At 50.7% G+C, this 12,411-nt stretch overlaps 1 protein-coding gene across 1 annotated transcript in view; it reads right to left on the bottom strand.

The window, feature by feature from the left end:
• Positions 1-12,411, bottom strand: part of TRAPPC12 (trafficking protein particle complex 12) — a 73,130-nt gene that overhangs the window by 46,951 nt on the left and 13,768 nt on the right. The window contains exon 3 of the mRNA XM_039257374.1: positions 9,828-9,944. Within this exon, the coding sequence (XP_039113305.1) occupies positions 9,828-9,944 (117 nt within the window). The remainder of the gene's footprint in view (positions 1-9,827; positions 9,945-12,411) is intronic.

The raw sequence follows: 12,411 nt of genomic DNA, 5'->3' as shown, positions 1-12,411 counted from the left end.
TAGGCAAGGAGGACACCAAGCATGAGATGCAGCCTTAGATGAGCAAACCCTGAAAGCTTTACCATTTAACAGCTGACAGGATGTAGGCGGGACGATTCTCATTGGAGGTGGCCCCCCCCACCCCCCATATAGAAGAGTGCCTTCCTTTTTCCACAAGATAACTTCATTGTGTAATTTTCATAAATTTAAAGTCAGTAATTCAACTTTAGGCTATGTGCCGGATATATTTATATCCATAAGATCTGTGTCTGTAAAATAAGTGGTTTTATAAGCTAAATGTAATTCTGTCTATTGATGTGAAAGACGGTAGCTGACACGGACGTTTGTCTTTTCACCCTGACGCAGTTGAGGCTGGAGGGCTACCAGGCAAACACTGGGAAAACATTATCAGACAGAACGTTCCAGCACTTTAAGAAGCAAAATGTGGACGCTCGCTACCTATCTCCTCCGCACGACAGGCACTAACCACCTTTGGACGTGGCAGACGCACCCGGGTGCGTATGTGGCCAACGGACGGCACAGACTGTGTCAGGCCCTGGGGGAAAGTGCTGGCTGAGCGCAGTCTCGCGTGCCCTTGGCTCAGGGTCTAGCAAGGAAGGCAGATAAACAAAATGTTCTTTCAAGGATTACTGAAGTGATTTTGTACGTCCTCAAAGTGCTTTATGAAGCAGATGCCGGGGCGCAAGTCACCAGGTGGCCGGACTTAATGTCAGGGAATGGAAAGCTACTGGAGCCAGATGTGAAGGAGGAAGAACGGGGTCAGGGAAGGGTAGGACCCTCCAGGCGGGGGTGCTGTGGGAAGGACCTCAAAAGGGCCTCAGAAGAGACAGTGTGTGAGACACGGCAGTAGGTCCTGATGGCGGGCACATAGCCAGTGAGAGCGCAGGCGGGTAAGGATGGGGGTGTCTGAGACCTCAGGCCCCGAGAGGTCCAGGTGCTTCCGGAGCATACGTGGACAACAGAAAGGCGCTGAGCACATGGGGATGATGCGATTACATCATTAGCGTACAGATACTGGAGCAGCTCCCTGCCCCGCCCCCCCCGGGACCATTCCGGGACCAGCCTCCCACACGCGGTCCGTCTGCGTGCAGTTCTGGGACCCAGACTCCGCACTCGATCCATATTGTCCCAGGATGGTTCTGGGCTCCCACGAAGGAGGTGTGGTCACAGCGGAGTGGGAGTGTCTGCCCCAGAGACTGAGAAGCCTCGGAGCCTATGACACTCCCAGGTGCCACCCCAGGCCTGGCCATTGTGACCACCAGGGAGACCATACACAACGTCCCCCTTACGGCTGGTCCCCAGGGAGAAAGTCCAAGGAACAGAAACTCTTTCAACAACTAAACAGAATATTTCTTGTCGCGCTCAATAACAAAAAGGGGCTTGCACTCGGTACATGTTTTTCATATTATTAGTTTAGACTAAATTTTACAGAAGCTCCGGTCGGGGGGGCGCCTAGTGGTTTAGTAGGTTGAGCATCTGACTCTTGACTTTGGCTCACGTCATGATCTCAGGGTCACAGGATGGAGCCTGGTGTGGGGCTCTGTGTGGAGCATGGAGCCTGCTTGGAATTTTCTCTGTTTCTCTCTCTCTCCCCCTCTGCCCCTCTCTTCTCCCCTGCTCACACTCTCTCTAAAATGAAAAACAAAGGGGTAAGATTCAGTCTGCTAAGGGTTGAAAAGCTACAAGGAAACGCCCATCCTCCCAAGCCTGAGAAGCACGGCTGCAGGTGGCTCGTACCAGTATGGGTGTGCGGACGAGGCCGAGGGATGAGGCCAAGTGCTGATCTGACGTGGGAGCGCGGGGAGGGGGGCTGTAGGATGGATCTGAGAGCCTGACATGCGGCCTAGGGCAGATGCGCGGTACGCGGAGACAGGAAGGCTGGAAAGGATCAGAGCTCAGAACCCAAAATTTGGTTCCGACGATGTTGAGTTTGAGGGCCTTTGAGACATTCGAGCAGAAGAGGAAAACAAGCAGCCGCCGTGAGGGTCTGAGGCTTGGAAGAGAGGCGTGCCCGCTGGTGCAGGTCTGCAGGCGGAGGGTGCAGGGGAGGAGGGGGTGGCCGGGCCATCACACGGAGTGTCACTGTGCGCACCAGGCTTGGATGTGGCACTTCTCCGGCAGGCTCCGTGGCCCAGCCAGGCCATCCATGTGGCCCCACAGTCACCAGGTGAGGGTAGGGCTTGGCAGAGAAGAGAAGCAGGTGGACACCGTTCAGCACTACCACCTGCGTGACCTCAGGCCGGCGAGCTTCAGTCACTCCCTTGTCACCGCAGCCAGCCACCCTATAGGCGGAAATGAGGGTGGGGTCTGCCTGTGAGGACACCGGAGCTGCTGTCCCTCCCCCCTGCCCCCGTCAGCTGTCCGCGCACAAACGTGTCACAGCAGTACAAAAAGCTACACTCATAATGAAAGAGATGTAAATTATAACTTATTAGTGGTAGATTTTCATTAGCCAAAAAAAAAAAAGAAAAAAGAAAAAAGAAAAAAAAGCAGTGATGCCGTGGTTGGCCTAAGAAATGAGAAAAAACGGTTTTCGAAGAAGATACGAGTCAGGACAGACAAGGAGACAGTGAGGCAAAGCCGTGTGCACAATGTCGGTAAGTGTACGCTGCGACACTCTTCTGCGTGTATCAAGAGCCCCCAAACTGTCCATTCTCTGGGGCGCCTGGGGGCTCAGTCAGCTGAGCGTCTGACTCATGATTTAGGCCCAGGTCACGATCTCACGGTTCATGAGTTTAAGCCGTACATCGGGCTCTGCTGACAGCGTGGAGCTTGCTTGGGATTCTCTCTCTCCCTCTCTCTGCCCCTCCCCTGCTCACACTTTCTCTCTCAAAATAAACATTATAAAAACAAACTGCCCATACGGTGACCTAATTCTCCTCCCACCATTTATCTTCAGGAAATAATCACATGCAGCAAAGATTTCTCTACAAGAGGGTCTATCCCAAGGTTATTTATAATAGTGTCAGATTATGCAATAAGAAATATTCATAAAGACCTTTCAATATTGGACAATGCTAAAGAAATATTAATTAGAAGATACTAAAATATAAAAAAGTAGAACATAACATTTTGTATAATAAATATACCTACATAGGTATTCACATTCCTCACGCAAACCTACTACAGACACACACACACTCAGATACTAAAATGTTAACTGACCATGGTATCATTTCTCCTCACTTTTTCTGAATTAAGAACATGCTGTTTGGGACTCAGTCGGTTGAGCGTCTGACTTTAGCTCATGGCTGACCTTATGGTTCATGGGTTCGAGCCCTGTGCTGACAGCTCGGAGCCTGCAGCCTGTTTCAGATTCTGTGTCTCCTTCTCTGCCCTTACCCCCTTTCGCTCTGTCTCACTCTCAAAAATAAATAAACATTAAAAAAAAAAAAAAAGACCATGCTGTTGTGAAAGGAGGGAACATAAGTTTACTTGCGGACGAGGCCGTGAGGCCGTGAGGCCGTGGCCGTCTAGAAACGGTACTCCTCTCCCTCTGTCCCACGCAGAGGGGACATGCTCACCCCATCTATTACCCAGAACCCTGCTTTATGCAGGAACAAAATCAATGCGTGTTAAAATCATACTTAAAAAAAATTCAGGTATGGAGGTATAAGTTATGAAGCTCAGCTAATGCGTGAGGAATGAGGTATCTTCCTGGGAAAAGGGTTTCGCTGGAGTAGATAAGGAGCCTCCTGACACTGTCTGTACCCCCCACGCCCCGTGAGCCCCTTGTGATCTATTGACAGACCTCAAACACACACACAATCCGGGTGGGTGCAAAGACGCATAAACAAGAACGTCTGATCATGGATATTTAAATATTTTTGAAACAAAGATTCATTACCCGTAAAGACTCCACCATGTACAGATACCCACTGCCAACAAAACATTTAAACGTGTAATAAAATTAGTTGCAAGCACGCTGTGAATATAAAGTGCTCTATAAATGATTAAAATAATAAAATGTACCGTATAAAAAGCCTTTAGCTCTTCTCTGATTTCATATACTAAGATGTGTTTTCTCTATCCCAAACTGGGTCACCATTATTAAAAATGAAGCCAAAACCTATCATCTTCATTATTCATTTTTTAGTAAGTGGAAAGCTTTTAAAGTTTATTTATTTATTTTGGGACAGAGAGAGTAAGAGCGAGTGAGTGCGTGGCGGGGGGAGACAGAGAATCCCGAGCAGCCCCCACACTGACAGCCTGGGGCCCAGCACGGGGCCCGGAAGTCATGACCTGAGCTGAAATGCAGTCGGATGCTTTGCCGACTGAGGTGCCCAGCGCCCCATAAATGGAAATCTTTTCAAAAGTGGCTTCTTTCCTGACTGAAAACAGCAAGCAGAAATGCTATCAGGATTTCCCCCAAAGTTACTGTCCTGCAGGTGACTGAACGTGGGAGCTGTACAGGGTGCTTGTGGCTCCTAAGTGGGTCCAGGCGAGGCCATTTTCTCATGAACATCGATGGTCAGATGACGTGTACTAACATTCAAATGATCGTACACCAGCCCGACAGCACATTTTCCAGGGATCAGAATGATGTAATTCCTCAAGACAATTCAAAACAAAACAGCCATGGGGGGCGGCTGGGGTGCCTCTCCGCCACCTTCTTGGCGGCCTGTTTGAGAACAAGGAGGCTGGGGAAAGGCAAGGCCCAGTGTGGACCCACAACTTGTCCAGCAGCATGCGGTCACCTCGATTCGGGACCAGTGGTGACTCAGCATGGCTCCTTTAAAGACTAAGATGGGCATTATCTTCTGGTTTGAGAGTCACACAAGCTAGTAGAGAAAACAGAACAATGAGGATTTTCCTCGTATTACAACTTAAAAGGAAACAAAACAGTAGAGAACACAAAGACGCTGTGAGACAAGTTTACCATTTACAATTCACATTTCCCCAAATATCTTTTTTCCTGATAAGAGAATACAAAATATTTCTTTGTCTACACTTCAAGTTTACTTTGATATTTCAAAAAGATTTCCAGACAGGAATACTTCTGTTTGCAGCAAGTGGGATCAACAGAGAGCGTAACTGTCTTACCCACCGGGAGCCCGGCGGCGACGGGAGGTTCCTAACGGTTCCCAGAGGCTCCTGGAGAGCTGGACGAGGGGCCATGTGCACAGGCGCGGGCGAGGCCAGGACACCCACGAAGGGACAGAGGCGCACCAGGGCCAGGCAACACACGGACGCCCAAGTGGGAGGGGACGGGCCCGCAGGCCAGCTGAGCCCACTGGAGGCCGCCCCCCGGACGCCCTCCCTTGCCCTGGCCGGCTCCGGCCACCTCCCCTGCGAAGGGCAAACGGGAGAGCAGGGGTGCAGCGCAGGGAGGGGAGTGTCCGGGGATGGCTGTGGGGAGTGTCCAGGGCTGGTGCCAAATGAGCCTGGTCAGGTCAGATCCTGTGGCCAAAGAGAAGCAGGTTTTCAGGGCCCTCCCGGACCGTGGGATGAGGGGCGTTGTGGCTCGGATCACCGCCCGGGCCTCCGGCGTTAACACAAGCTGGCCCGTTACAGGCAGGCCTCACACTTCACGCTCCGTGTCGCACGCTGCTTTGGGGGTTCTCCCACACCTGCGAGCTGGTGCTCCTGCGTGACCTTCAGCTGTTGCAAAGGATGTAACTGCGTGAAAACTTTTTATTATTCGATAGTAAGGTTTTCAGTAACATTCTGGGCCAATTCAAACAACAGAGCAACAAACATTCTTGAACGTGTCCTGTTCAGCACGGGGGCAAGAGTCTGTCTCAAGTACAGAATCAGAGGTGGGGTTGCATGGATTTTACCAGCTCCGTCAAGCTGCTGTGCCAGGCGCTCCAGCCGCCCCCCGAGGACGCCCGGTGCCGCCCCGTCGGCGGGTGAGATGTGCGGCCCTCTTGCCTGATTCACGCTTCCACAATTCCCCAGGAGGATGCGCACTTTCCCCAAGTTTACGAGCTGGCTGCTTTCAGCGAACCACCTCTTCCTGTAATTTGCCCGTTTTTCTACTGGGCTCTTTTCATTTCTTAGTCATTGGAGGAAGGTCTTAACGTGTATTTCAAGCATCTTCTCTCATTCTGTGGCTCACTTTTTATTTTTATTTATTGATTTTTTAATTTTTTTTTTTTAATGTTTTTTATTTATTTCTGAAAGGGAGAGAGACAGTGTGAGCAGGGGAGGGTCAGAGAGAGAAGGAGACACAGAATCTGAAACAGGCTCCAGGCTCTGAGCTAGCTGTCAGCACAGAGCCTGACGCGGGGCTCGAACCCATGAACTATGAGATCATGACCTGAGCCGAAGTAGGATGCTTAACCGACTGAGCCACCCAGGCGCCCCTGTGGCTCACTTTTTAATACTGTTTATGGTGTTTCTGTTGTACAGTAGTTTTAAAGTAGTCGGATTTACCCACTTCTCCCTAAAAGGGTTAAGAAATGCTTTTCTTTTCTTTTTTTTTTTTAATGTTTTATTTATTTCTAGGAGAGAGAGAGAGACAGCATGAGCAGGGGAGGGTCAGAGAGAGAGGGAGTCACAGACTGAAACAGGCTCCAGGCTCCGAGCTGGCAGTCAGCACAGAGCCCGACGCGGGGCTCGAACCCACGAACCGCGAGATCATGACCTAAGCGAAAGTCGGATGCTTAACCGACTAAGCCACCCAGGCGCCCCAAGAAATGCTTTTCTATCCTGCATCATTAGGAGTCTCCTCAATATTCTGGAATTCAACAGATTCTGTTTCAATTCATTTGGAATTTATTTTGCGTGTGCTAAGAAATACAGATCTTTGTGATTCTTCCCACTTGAACACCCCACTAACTGTGCACCATCACTGACTCGCTCCTCCTTTCCCCAACATGGCTCCTTCTACACAAGGGTGGGCTCGGTGCCCCCCCATCCCAGAGGCGCCCCCCCCCATGTCCTGAGCTCACAGCTCGAGTCCTTTTCCGGCCCGCCGGGGGCCCCCACCTGCTGCCGCAGGAGGTCCACGTTCCCTTCCAGGGTCACTCTCCTCCAGTGTCTGTCCCTGCACAAGGCTCCAAGCACAAGGCCTGGGGACACATCCCTGTTCACGATGCCAAGTGTGTGTGCACACAGGGGGAGGGGAGGTTACTTCTTCCAGCCTCGAGAGGGCATGGCCTTTAGCTGGACTGGCCTGAGAGGTGACGGGGACCGAGCGGAGCTGGCCTGTGCCTGGTCTCCTTCCAGTGTCCTGCACAGCTCTGGGCAGCCTGACCACAGAGCCCCAGGATGTCTGAGGGAGGCGATGAAGATGACTCTTCGAAGGAGCAGCCAGGACGACCCAGCACAGTGCTGATCCCTGATACAGGTGCTCCCTTCCTTCCTCCCAAATACAGGGACCTCATCTCAGCACCTGTGAGCCATGGCTCAGGATGACACGCTGCCTGCTGTTCGAAATTATAATTTTGTATTTTCTCAGAGTGCTTCTGGCTATTTTCATCTTATTCCTTTCTACCTTCTAGAACCCTTCCTGGCGATCCTCCTCCATTTTCGTTATAAGATGTCAAGAGTGTTTGGTGAGGAAATTATTTTTATAATTACAATTTAAAACATACCCTGTAAAGCTTCAAGCTCGGTAGCAAAAATCTTACAACAATCTCATAATTACTGTAAATGACGCATGGAACTCTGATAATAAGGTCAGTTTGATATGAGAAAGATTTAAATTTAAATAAATGTTACTTTTTTTTCACACTAGGAAATAAGATATACTCTTTTTGAAAAACTGAACACAGGAATTCAATGACTTCTAAAAGATGAGAAAGATAGTCCAATAAAAGTCACTCAAGTTACTAACAGTCTATACACAGCTTTCCCATCTATGACTCGAACGGAATCATTGCCTCACATGTGATGCCATCACCAGGATGAAAATGTCCTTCTCTACAGGTGTGACATTCCTTCCCTGTAAATCACACTCTCAGAAGACACAGACGTTACTTAGGAAAATACATTTTGAAACTCCTTCCTAGTCTTGATGACAAGAGAAATTATTTTAGGACAGAATTAAAATACCAGGGCGAGGTAATGATTTTTTAAAAGTATTTTAAAAAAACCGTTTTTAGGGAAGGAGAGAGAGAAGGAGAAGAAGAATCCCAAGCAGGCTCTGCATTTGGCATGGAGGCTAACACGGGCCTTGATCCCATGACTCTGAGATCATGACCTGAGCCGAAATCAAGAGTCAGACGCTGAACCAATTGAGGCACCCCAGCAAACGCCCCCTTAAAAATATATTTTTTTTGGGGGGGGGGGAGAAATAATTTTTTTATAAATACATTTTCCACCTTAAACAGGTCTCCTTGTTAGGACTATAATAAAATCTCTCCTGGCTTTAAATATTTTCAGTGTATGAAAAAAACCCTAAACTACAGTATGTATTCAATAACAGCAGAAACAATCACAGCAGGCAAAAAGATTACCTGTGGAACAAATCAGTTATGGTGACTGTGTGGTTTTGTGTGTGCTTTTTACAAACTTTTTTTTTTTTATTTTTTATTCATTTCTAGGAGACAGAGAGAGAGACAGCGTGAACAGGGAAGGGTCAGAGAGAGAGGGAGTCACAGACTGAAACAGGCTCCAGGCTCCGAGCCGGCAGTCAGCACAGAGCCCGACGCGGGGCTCGAACCCACGAACCGCGAGATCATGACCTAAGCGAAAGTCGGACGCTTAACCGACTAAGCCACCCAGGCGCCCCTGTGTGTGCTTTTTAAACTGATCGTTACAGGGGTGCCTGGCTGGCTCAGCTGGGAGAACGTGTGACTCTTGATCTCAGAGTCATGAGTTTGAGCCCTGTATGTGGAGTAGAAGTTTACTTAAGTAACACAAAAACTGGTCATTGCCAAGTGCCGCTCCCAGTGCGGCCTATCGCTCATGACGGTGTCCTACAGTGGCTGCGTCAAGGCCAGACACAGGCCAGGACAATAACCCAACAACGCAAGAGCCTCTTCATTCCCCAAGTCTCACCCGTGAAGACCTGTGACTTCATTAACAGATGATGAAGGGTGCGGGTGTTTAAAGCTGTTTCCCCTCCTTCTCCAAAACAGAGTCTCCACATCTTTCCTTCCCAAAGCTTCTTAGTATAGGAATAATTCCAGAACCACTCCAGTAAAAGAAACCCAATGAGGCCCTTGATTTACATTTACTAAGAAATTAAACTTTAACTGCTTTATTATGTAAAATACCTGCTGACCACCCAAACCAGTGATTTTTATTTACCATTCAGAGGACACATACATCTGTACACGTGACAAAAGATGCGGGAGAGAGAGGAAATTGTGGGGGCACACCATCTCCGGGGGTTCAAAGGCCCCAGGAGCATCTACCCATCCACGCTGAAACGCCTGCGGTGCAGTTTCCTACTACTACTGGATCCCTGTTACTGTTTTCCTGACTGTCTGGGACTACGTCTCTAACCTGCTCGTTGCACGAGTTTACGCCTGTTATGGGACAAAGACTTTTGTGTGCGTTTGTGGCGAGCCCACCCATTCAATAATAAACCTTTGATGCCAAGTGGAGAAAATAGACTATTTAAAAAATGGCACAGAATTATTTATCTCTAGTTATTATATTTGATGAAGCGTATTTAATCAAAGTATATGCTGCTTCAAGTAATTTGATCATTTAAGATAATAGCTTTTTAACTAATTGGCCCTAAAATTAAAAGTATGTTTGTAGGATGCTTTTGGCTGCACAGAGCTTTTACGCAATTCAACAAAATCTTATTTATGTGCAAGGGCTTTAGGTAATGCCTCTGGAGTAATTAACTCTAAGGAAAACATTATGAAGGAAGGCAGGCAACCCTTATAAAAAACAATACTGAAATCAAACACATCATTACTTACGATGAGCTGCTTCAACCCGACAAAAGTCTGTTCCACGGACTCAGCGTTTAAGACCTGCCTCTTTGCGGCAGCTCTCTCGCCCAGGAAGCGAAGCATCAGGTCTTTAACTGCATCCCCCTTGAAGGAACGGAAGAAAAATGTGTCAAGACAATAAAACGTTAATTAAATGCAGCTAACCAGAGCCCGTAACTAAACGAGATTTCTTTTTTCTCCACGGTATATGGCAGTGGAGAAAACGTGGCTGCGGTGCAGTAAACTGCAGTCACCCACCCGCCGAAGCATCCCCGCCGGTAGTGTAGTGTGTGTTCGGACCTGCTCTTCCAGAGAAGCAGCGGTCAATCCACCCCCCGCGGCAGGCTGCCGGAGACATGCCGCACCAGGGGGCCCCCGAGTGTCACGTGGCGTCGCTGGGGACAAAGGGCTGGGTCTGTGCGGTGGGGGCTGGCATCGGCAACGCGCCGGTCTGCCTGGGTCTCTGGGAAAGGCTCTGGGACCTGAGAGACGTCATTCGTGGCTGGACGCCTCTTCCCTCCAGGGCTAAGTACAGCCTGAGCCCAAAGAACCAAGGAGGGTCCCCTGCCTGCAGGTCCTCGAGCACCCGTTTAGCCAGGTCCCCGGTGCCCAGGCGGGCACTGTCTGCCAGAAAAGGGCCCCACGGTGCCCTAGGTGAGGCGCCCCTCAGACAGGGCAGGGAGGGGTGAAGGTGGAGCCCGAAGTGTGTGATGTGGCGGCGAGGACATGGACAGAGGGAGCCTCTGCACGGCTGCTGGGACCTGGGATGCCACAGCCGCTGCGGGAAACAGTGTGGGTCCCCCGAGAGTTACAGACACAGCCCCCCTTCGCTCTGGCAACTCCACTTCTGGGTATTCACCCAGAGGAACAAAATCACCAACTTGAGAAGATGTCTGAGGGGCGCCCGGGTTGGCAGAGCTGGTGGAGGTTCTGACTTGGGCTCAGGTCACAATCCCAGGTTTGTGAGTTTGAGCCCCGTGCTGGGCTCTGCGCGGTCAGTGTGGAGCCTGCTTGAGATTCTCTCCCTTTCTTTCTCCCCACCCTCCCTTGCTCTCTTTCTCTCTGCCCCTCCCCTGCTTGTGCTCTCTCTCTCAAAAGTAAACATTAAAAAATAAAATACACACCTGCTTAAAAAAAAGACGTCTGCACCCCCACGTTCACAGTGGTGTTATTTCCTGCAAGGAAGATGTGGCAACAACCCACGTGTCCGTGCACGGATGAACGGGGAAGGGGAGGGGGCTTACCCACACAGTGGAACAGTTCTCGGCCATAAGAAGGAAATCTTGACGTGTTTCCACATGGAAGGGCCCTGAGGGCATTATGCTAAGCGAAGGAAGTCAGGCAGAGGAGGACAAATCCTGTATGCTCGTGATCACTTCCACGTGGAATCACAGAAACACAAAAACCAAAGCAGCAGAGCAGCTCCTAAACACAGAGAGCATGCTGGTGGTCGCCAGAGGCGGGGCGAGGGGCGTCACCTGGGGCAGGTGGTCAGGTGCTAGAAACTTTCCTCCCCACACAAACAGGGCACCGGATTAACGCAGCGCACGGAGCCGGAATGCCTGATACAGCAGTGCATACTGGCAAGATCCTCATCACAAGAAAAACTATTCTGTGAACGTGGGAGGTGAGGGATGTTAACCAGACCTACTGGGATCATTCTGCGATATAGAGAAACACAGACTCGTGTTACACACCTGGAACTAGTATGCGGCAGTTATTCCTAGATAAAAAAATAAATTTTAAAAACAGGGAGGGAAGATGGAGGGGGGAGGGGCCACGGAGATGGCGGCTTGGCCAGGCCAGGAGGGGAAGGACCAGCAATGGCAGGAACGACCACGGAGAATTCCAGCCTGGGGGGGGGGGGGCAGAACGAGACTAAAACCTCTCTGTCTCGGCGCAGGCTGATGCTGACGTGCAGGGGAGGACGCAGAGCCGAGAGCGCACAGGGACTGAGGGCGGAAGGAGGTGAGTGTGCAGCGTGCGGGCCCCACGACTGCCCAGGTCCCTTCCTACTGTTTTCTCCCTGCCCTTGGTGTACGCATGCGAGCGCAATCTTTCATTACCGTCCCAACGGGGACACGTCAAAAGCACCACCACGTGGGCGATGTGTGCAGGGGCCTGCGGCTGCCCTTCCACTGATAAAGGGGGAGGGTGGCCTTGGTGGGGCTTCCAGGTCACGTGTCTGGTCATGGCCCCGGGCACAGAACCACTCCTCCTACCACACAGTGCGTGTGGCGGTGTCATGTGTCTGGTCCAGGCCCCAGGAGCGCAGCCACCCCTCCTACGTACACGGGGGCGAAGACAAAGTAGTAGCTTTATGGTTCTCTGCCTTCAGGGAGTGAGGTGAGATGCTTCACGTGCTGGGGCAGGGAAGAGTGAGGAGGGGCAACGTCAGGGGAGAGTGGGGAGGGACCACGGCAGGGCAGAGTGGGGAGGGACAACGTCAGGAGAGAGTGAGGAGGGACCACGGCAGGGCAGAGTGGGGAGGGACAACAGTAGGGGAGAGTGGGGAGGGACAACGTCAGGGGAGAGTGGGGAGGGACCACGGCAGGGCAGAGTGGGGAGGGAC

The sequence above is a fragment of the Hyaena hyaena genome, unplaced genomic scaffold (genome assembly GCF_003009895.1).
Source record: "Hyaena hyaena isolate Hyena2069 unplaced genomic scaffold, ASM300989v1 scaffold_612, whole genome shotgun sequence".
NCBI lineage: Eukaryota > Metazoa > Chordata > Mammalia > Carnivora > Hyaenidae > Hyaena > Hyaena hyaena.
The sequence above is the reverse complement of the archived record's forward strand: the minus strand, read 5'-3'. Positions and strand labels throughout refer to the sequence as shown.